Here is a 9,094-nt window from a genome sequence, read left to right on the forward strand (position 1 = left end):
TTCCGTCGCTAAATCAAGAAGTGAAAAATTTTGTTTAAAAATAACGGACTGTGGGTGAATCAGGCCTAAAATTTAACGACTACATTTATAATTTAGTCGCTAAAAAACGACCATGTTTTTAAATCAGTCGCTGTTTAGCGACCGTAAAATAACCACAGTCGTTAATTCTTCATTTGTCATTTAATATTTTTTTTATTGTATTTATAAACATGTAGTGACCGAATTTATTAAATCGGTCGTTAAAATTCCACCTCATAAACCCTCCCAAGCGATCCCTAAACCCCAAACAGTGGTCGGCCCCCTCCCCTCGCACGCTATCCCTAAATCCCAAATCGTGGCCGACCCCCTCTCCTTCTCTCCAAAGGTGGCGGAGATCCTTTGAGCATGAGATCCTCTTCTGCACAGGTAATATTCTCTTCTTTCACTTCTCTTTCGCTCCTCTTCGATGATTTCGGTTGCCTGCTCAAACCGCGAGGTTGGCTGCGGTCTTGACAGGCTCAACTTGGCCGGCATTTCCTTCCTTTGAAATCTTTGGCCTACCTCAACTTAGTCAGACTTTTCCTTAGGCGGCGTCAACAATTTCGGCTTGCGTGGCCGGTTAAGCTTGGCCGGCCTGAGTTTGGTTAGCTTTAGTTTGGTCAGCATGAAATTGACCGACCAGTGATTGACCGCTTTTTCTTGTCCAAAGCCATCGACGTCATGCCGTCGAACTTGGCGATGGTGCTCATCATGCACACTGCGCACTTGCTGCCAATGATGCTACCCTTTAACACGTTCTTCTGTAGAAAATAATGCATTAATTAATTAATTAATATTACATGATTTTCGATTTGGGAATTCCATGCAAGTTAGGATTCATTTAACTTATAAAGAACCCTTATTTGAGCAGACATAATTTCAGGAATTGATGAATGGATTATATTGGATATGATATTTATAATGTGGTGACTGGTTTTCAACTAATTTCTATTTGTTTTCTATTATTTCAGGTATATTGATTTTTCCGAACTCTTATTTCCAACCCTGTGCAATCAGGTATCTTGAATTTAGGTTTTTACTCATTGCTATTGATAGAATAATTTCATTATATTTTAATTATGTAATTGAGTTCATCTTATGACTATATGCGTGATTAGTTTTACATGTTTAATTAATATTGTAAATTTTTGTTTTTTAGGTGATAATGTATATGAATAAGGATTGGATGTATAATAGGTTGTCAAATGGGTTTATTAATGATGAATTTTTTATCGGAGTTGAACAGTTTGTGAACTTTGCTAAGCGTCATCCAGAATGTTTGGATGGAGACAAGTTAAAATGTCCATGTAACCATTGCAAATGTAGAAATACGACTTTCCGTGATGCAGATACTGTGAAAGTACATTTATGTAAAAAAGGATTTGTTCCAAATTATTATAACTGGTATTGTCATGGAGAACCTTATGTGTTTGAGCCAATTGGACATTCTGGTGCTTCGTCATCTGCTCTTATTGCTCAACAACAATCATCACTTAATGACAACACAATACAATCAATGGTTTACGATACTATGAATATGTTTGATCATAGCAATGTTGATGAAATACCAACACCTGAAGTACAACATCTATATGACATGTTAAAGGCTAGTGAAAGAGAAGTGTGGGAAGACATTCCTTCTGGTCATTCCCAACTATCAGCTACTGCAAGGTTGTTGAACATTAAGGCAGAACATCATTTCTCAGAACGATGTTATGATGATATTTGCCAATTAATGTCAGAGTTGCTTCCTTCTGATAATATAATGACTGATAGTTTCTATAATACCAAGAAATTGGTTAGGGGATTGGGTTTACCTGTTGAAAAGATTGATTGTTGTATAAATAACTGCATGATATTTTGGAATGAAGACAGTGAGCTGAATGAATGCAGAATGTGTAATCACCCTCGTTATAAGCAGCGTGATCGCATATCAGGGAAGAAGAACAAGAAGTTACCATGGAAATGTATGTACTACTTCCTGTTAACCGCTAGATTGCAACGCTTGTATGCATCTGCCGCAACAGCAAGTCACATGAGGTGGCATCATAAGCATGTACATGAAGGAGATATAATGTGTCATCCATCTGACTCACCTGCATGGAAACATCTTGATACAGTATTTCCCTCCTTTGCAATGGAACCACGTAATGTAAGATTGGGACTTTCAGCAGATGGATTTCAGCCATTTGGTCAATTTGGACAACAATATTCATCTTGGCCAGTCATATTAACACCATATAACTTGCCGCCATGGATGTGTATGAAAGACGAATTCATGTTTCTTACAGTACTTATTCCAGGTCCAACGAATCCGAAGGATAAAATAGATATTTTCTTACAACCTCTGATTGCTGAGCTGAATGAATTATGGAATGTAGAATCAGAGACTTATGATATTGCAAGTAAAACTAATTTTACCCTGCATGCTGCTTTATTATGGACAATTAGTGATTTTCCTGCATACTCAATGTTGTCAGGATGGAGCACTGCTGGTAAATTAGCATGTCCGCATTGCATGACAGAGTCTGATGCAATTTCATTACCTTGCAGTGGGAAAGTATCATGGTTTGATAATCATCGTAAAACCTGGTAAATTAGCATGGTTTGCAGGAAAAGACTTTAGAAAAACCTGGTACTTGTTGGGACTTATTTCGCAAAACCCACAAGAAAAAAGATGACACATTTGTGGATTCAAAATCAAAAGCCATAGATGTAAGAATATTAACTTTACTGATTAGCTTTGTTATTTGTTTATTAGATATTAATAATTTTACTTTTTTAATAGGATAATATGATTGACCGAGTTGCACAAGCGTCTCAGCCTGTTGTAGAGGGAGGGGACATACAGATTTTATCAGATGAAACTATAAATGAAATATATTATGATGTTGTTGGTGGAAGTAAAAAAAATGCCCTCTATGGCCTTGGCTCTCATGCACGAGTTGCATATGATCATGAGATGGCTCCTAGGGCTAGGGGCCGACCTAGTTCTTCCACTGGTATGCAAGAGTTACGCCTAGAAAATCAAGCATTAAAGGATTGGGTCACAGCAGTAGAGTCGTCGATAGATGATCGGGTCAGGTCTGCAGTACAAGAGTCTGAGCGATTGATAGAAGATCGGGTCAAAGCGACAGTTGAGCGACAAATGAGAGAATATTTTGATCGCTATTCAGTAATGAGTCCTTCTGCTTTGGCTCTCACTGGTATGCAAGAGTTACGCCTAGAAAATCAAGCATTGAAGGATTGGGTCACAGCAGTAGAGTCGTCGATAGATGATCGGGTCAGGTCTGCAGTACAAGAGTCTGAGCGATTGATAGAAGATCGGGTCAAAGCGACAGTTGAGCGACAAATGAGAGAATATTTTGATCGCTATTCAATAATGAGTCCTTCTGCTTTTCCAACGCCGCATCATTTTGATTCACAAGAAACTCAAGACCCAAACAATCCTGATAAGTAGAAATTCTGAGGTGTGTTAGACATTTAACTTTGTTTATATATTTATCATTGCCTACATTGATCTTGGTTCTTATATTTTTTGTAATTTTACTTACCAGAACATGTTTATTCATTCATTCTTTTGTTACTTTAATTTTTTATTTGCAATTGATCCTTTACGTCTCCTCTTCACTTAATGTGCAAATTTATATTCTGTTATTCATTCTATAGAATGTATACAATTTTGTTTTCCATAATTATGAAGTTGAAATACTTGTTAATCAAGTGTATTTTCTCATTTGTTATCTTGCTAACATATCCTTTCGCTTCTTCAGTATGGTGGTTTCGTTGCATGGCTCTTGACTACATGTGTAGGGTTGCTTCTCTCTTTTCTAAGGTATCCAACTTCATTGTTGCAATGCCTTCTTACATTTATTATCTTATTAATCCGATGTCCTTTATATGTGAGTCATTTGAATTATATATGCAATTATATTTGGTGGTTGGTTTCTAACTATTATCTGTGCTAGTCTTTTGTAGATTATAGTTGGAAAGAAAATTTATGGTCAAGGTAGCTAGTGATGAGAAAATGCTAGAATGTGACATTACTTGTGTAATAAAAGGATTATTCATTTAGCCACTCTTATGACAATGTTTACTATTTGTTTAATAGATAACGCTTGAGTTGTTTATTTACGGTGAAGTTGTTGATATTTATGATGAAGTTTCATATGCTTGTTTTATTTAATAATATATCATGTTTTATTTTATACAGGATTGAACACTAAATGTTGTTATGGTTCTATTGTGCAGGTTGACATTTTGGTGATCAACATTTTGATATGGTTGTAATATGGATATGAGAGATTGGATGGTAGACATGTGAATATTATGTTATCGTGCACTTTAATGTTTAATATTAGATATTTGATATATTTTGATATATTTATACGATGTTGGATATGGTTGCGATATGTGAAATTTTACAAAAGTTATTGTATTGCTTACATGTGATATTTTGTAATTATATTTAGGCTGTTGTTTAGTGATTTCGATAGCTGTTTAGTGACCGAATTATATAATTCAGTCACTGTTTAGCGACCGAATTATAAATTTCGATCGATGGTGTCATCTCACCAGTAAAAATTAAGAGTTAAAAATTTAAATACAGGTCGTTATTTAGCGACCGACATTTAAATACCGGTCGCACAATAGCTACAGAATTTTAAAAATCTGTCACTAAATAGCGACCGACATTTAAATAGCGGTCACAAATTAACTACTGATATTTAATATTCGGTCGTTATTTGACGACCACCATTTAAACCTCGGTCGCTATTTAGCCACTGATGTTTAAAATTCAGTAGCTAAATAGCGACCGATATTTAAATAGCGGTCGCTAAATAACGACCGAATATTAAATATCGGTAGTTAATTTATGACCGCTATTTAAATGTCGGTCGCTATGTTTTGCGCTCACCAATCACAACTATCAGACCGAAAATTAGTCGGTCACTATATTAACAACTGAATTTAAATGACGGTCGCTATTTTGTGAAACGGAAAAAATATCGTTACTTAATTTGCGACGGAGGGTAATTCCGGTGGCTAATATTAGCGACCGAAAATATTCAGTCGCTAAATATAGCGACCGAAAATATTCAGTCGCTAAATATAGCGACCGACATTTAGATCCAGTCGCTAAATTTAATTACGATTAAAAAATCACCGACATCGAATTTCAGTCGCTAAAAATGATATTTTTTTGTAGTGCTCAAAGGTGCCAACTTTGTAATATCTAGTATATTTAAGTCTCCATGTAGCATAGAAATACACATTGTGACCCTTCATTGCTTCCCAAGTATAAAACAAAGAATTATTATCGAGCTGCACTACCTACATTGTGGCATTTATTGTTCCTTCACTATCTTGTTAAACAAGAAAGAAGAAAACAAACTTATGCAATGCAAAATAGATATGAAACTATCTAACTAAGAGAAATGATCACCTGGAATGTAAGACTGAAGCGGTTCTTGAAACCCCGCTTGGGAAGGAGTCAGCGGGGCGGTGTCTGGCTACCCTCAAATTCAAATTTCATTGTCCCACGAGCCTTCTGTCCCTTAGACCATCTTCAACCCACATCACCAAATTTGGTATAATTTTCACACTAAAATGGTGTAATTTCAACACTAAATACTATTTCAACTCCAATCCATCAAAACCATATCACACCAAAAAGGAATATTCTTTAGAATATTCTATTATTTTTATTAATTTTTATATGATAATTATTATATTTAAAATTAATACTTCTTAATATTTGATATTTTAATTTTTTTTTAAAATTCAATATCCAACTAATATATATATATATATATAATTTTTATTTTTAATTTTATTATATAATTACTCAGGCATAAATATATTTTAAAAATATTATAAAATCACACCCAATTAGGATAAAATATTTTACTATTTTATATTTAAAACAAACAATGATACTTAATTGAAAATACAATATTACAAGACTTTAAATTTCAGAATTACTATATTATTCCTATAAATGCTCAATTAATGCATTTCGAAGGGCAATATGAGCTTCTTTGTCTTTGATTTGTCTGTATCGAGCTAGAAACTCTTCAAATCAAGTACCATCATCAACTGCAGGCTCAACATCTGGAGTCGACATCTCAAAGTATTCCACGATTGGTGCATTTAAATCACGTTCATCTTCAATTATCATATTATGCATAATAATACATGATGTCAGTATATCATGTAAAATATTTTCTGCCAAAAACGTGAAGGTCCTGCAACAATTGCAAAGCGTGATTGGAGCACGTCAAATGCTCGCTCAACATCCTTTCTACACACTTCTTGCTTCATTGTAAATAATTTATTCTTTCGACCTTGTGGAGCATGAATCGTTTGAACAAGTAGTGTTGACCATTTTGGATATATACAATCAGCTAAATAATAACCCATATTGTACTCTTTTCCTTGAATGACATAATTAACGAGCATGAATTGTAATACTTGCAGCAAGATTAGCAAAAAGATGAGAAGACTCAAGTACATTAATATCATTGTTCGATCCTGGCAACCCAAAATACGCATGCCAAATCCACAGATCATAATCGGCTACAACTTCTAGAATAATTGTTGGCTTTCCACTACGACCAGAATATTGTCCTGCCCAAGCTGTTGGACAATTTTGCCATCTCCAATGCATGCAATCTAGGCTACCTAACATACCTGAAAAACCTCGTAGCTCACCAATATAAAGTAGCCTAGCAACATCGTGAGCATTTGGAGATCGTAGGTATTGCCCTCCAAAAACTTCAACAACAGCACGACAAAATCGTTTCACACTTTCAATAGCAGTTGATTCCCCTATTTTAATGTACTCATCAGTAGCATCTGCTGGTACACCGTACGCTAATATCCGAAATGCAACTGTTATTTTTTGCAAGCTTGACAAGCCAAGTCTTCCAAGTCCATCTCTTCTCTATATAAAATAGTTGTCATGATTAGTAACAGCATCACAGATATGCATAAATAAATTCCGTCCCATTCTGAATCTTCTTCGAAACATTGCATCATTATACAATGCATTTTCGGCGAAATAATCATTGAATAGATTACGATCAGCAGCTTCACGATTACGATTGATCATCTTATAACCAGGAATTGAGCCTCGATGCATGCTTTTGTTGCTTCCTTCATTGAGATAATTCAAGACAATTTGATTATTGGTAGAAATCACTTGAGCGATCAGTTGTTGCCTTGCACCAAAACTTTTTGCATAGTTATCATCATCAAAGCTTGAAGATGATAAATTTGATGAACCTTCAATATTGTTATCCATTTTCTGAGATAATTGAATGGATGAGGTACATGTTGCTTATGGGGTATGTATTTATAATGTATGTTATAAACACATTTGGACAAATATGCACAGATGACATGACACAACAATGACAACATCGGGACAAGTTTAGCAGGCGACGTGACCGAGCATCGAACACATATTTTTGTGTGCCCAGATGACGTGACCTAACAATGAACACATTTGGACAAATATGCACAGATGACGTGGCACAACAATGATAACATCGGGATAAGTTTAGCAGGCGACGTGACCAGACATTAAACACACATTTTTGTGTGACCAGATGACGTGACCTAACAATGAACACATTTGGACAAATATGAACAGATGATGTGACACAACAATGACAACATCGGGACAAGTTTAGCAGGCGACGTGACCGGGCATTGAACACACATTTTTGTGTGCCCAGATGACGTGACCTAACAATGAACACATTTGAACAAATATGTACAGATGGCGTGACACAACAATGACAACATCAGGACAAGTTTGGCAGGCGACGTGACCGGACATTGAACACACATTTTTGTGTGCCCAGATGACGTGACCTAACAATGAACACATTTGGACAAATATGCACAGATGACGTGACACAACAATGATAACATCAGGACAAATTTAACAGGCGACGTGACCGGGCATTGAACACACATTTTTGTGTGTCCAGATGATGTGACTTAACAATGAACACATTTGGATAAATATGCACAGATGACGTGACACAGCAATGACAACATCGGGACAAGTTTAGCAGGCGACGTGACCAGGCATTGAACACACATTTTTGTGTGGCCAAATGACGTGATCTAACAATGAACACATTTGGACAAATATGCACAGATGACGTGACACAACAATGACAACATCGGGACAAGTTTAACAGGCAACGTGACATGACACTGAATCAAAATTTGCATAATTTTATATTCACATTTTTTCACTATATAATGGCTTACCAGATATTGGTATAACACATTGTATGTCAACAATTTTTGTGAGAGTTTCTCTTCTACTAAAATGAGTGCAACCCCCCGACAAGCTTCATACTCATTTGAAGAAGATAAACACTTATGTCATGTTTGCCTTCATATGTCACAAAATCCAATCATTGGGATCAACCAATCGAAGGATCAATTCTGGGCAAGAGTTGAGAAAGAGTTTCATGTAGATCCAAATTTTGTGCATCATAGCCGACCGCCAAGATCTTTGCAAAAAAGAATGCTTCTTATGCTAAGTGCAGTATCCAAAATGAAAGGTTGCATTCGACAAATCGAACATCTGAATCCTAGTGGAGCATCGAAACAAGATATTGTAAGTTACTATGCTCAAATTTATTTTAGACTATCTAAATTTTAAAATCTAAGTCTAAATTTATTAATACATATCATTATCTTCATAACTGATGTTCAATTATTTTCTTGCAGTTAACTCGTGCCAAAATGTTATTTACAGAAAACCCAAAATACACAAAGGGTTTCAAATTTGACCATGTCTAGAATATTCTCAAAGACATTGAAAAATTTGGGACTGACACTATGAATACTGCATCCATGAAATCGCGACAACAAAATGCTAATGCTGGTTTATCTGAACAACAATTCTTCGAGGAAGCATTTCATACACCTTCATCTCCTTGTGTGTCTGCTTTTGATCTTAATATCACTGATTCAGATAGCGGTGCTACTTCTAATAAATGACCTCCAGGGGTGAAAAAAGCAAAAATGAAGAAAAAGAATGATGAAC

At 35.6% G+C, this 9,094-nt stretch overlaps 1 protein-coding gene across 1 annotated transcript; it reads right to left on the minus strand.

The window, feature by feature from the left end:
* Window positions 1–6,100: 6,100 nt before the first annotated feature.
* LOC121978630 lies at window positions 6,101–7,324 on the minus strand. Its single transcript, XM_042530950.1, has 4 exons — window positions 7,003–7,324; window positions 6,712–6,894; window positions 6,493–6,552; window positions 6,101–6,186 (listed from the first exon to the last, which is right to left on the minus strand). The coding sequence occupies exons 1-4, from the start codon at window positions 7,322–7,324 to the stop codon at window positions 6,101–6,103; spliced, it is 651 nt and encodes a 216-aa protein (XP_042386884.1).
* Between the last annotated feature and the right edge of the window lie 1,770 nt (window positions 7,325–9,094).

This window comes from Zingiber officinale, chromosome 4B (genome assembly GCF_018446385.1).
Source record: "Zingiber officinale cultivar Zhangliang chromosome 4B, Zo_v1.1, whole genome shotgun sequence".
NCBI lineage: Eukaryota > Viridiplantae > Streptophyta > Magnoliopsida > Zingiberales > Zingiberaceae > Zingiber > Zingiber officinale.

Bases quoted from the DNA above. Each gene is read 5' to 3' on its own strand.
- LOC121978630 (XM_042530950.1), bottom strand. From the start codon at position 7,324: ATGGATAACAATATTGAAGGTTCATCAAATTTATCATCTTCAAGCTTT. The intron at 6,895-7,002 runs GTGATGCTGTTA...TTCGGATATTAG, and splicing joins GAATTTATTTATGCATATCT to CGTACGGTGTACCAGCAGAT. The intron at 6,553-6,711 runs GTATGTTAGGTA...TTGGGTTGCCAG, and splicing joins TGAGCTACGAGGTTTTTCAG to GATCGAACAATGATATTAAT.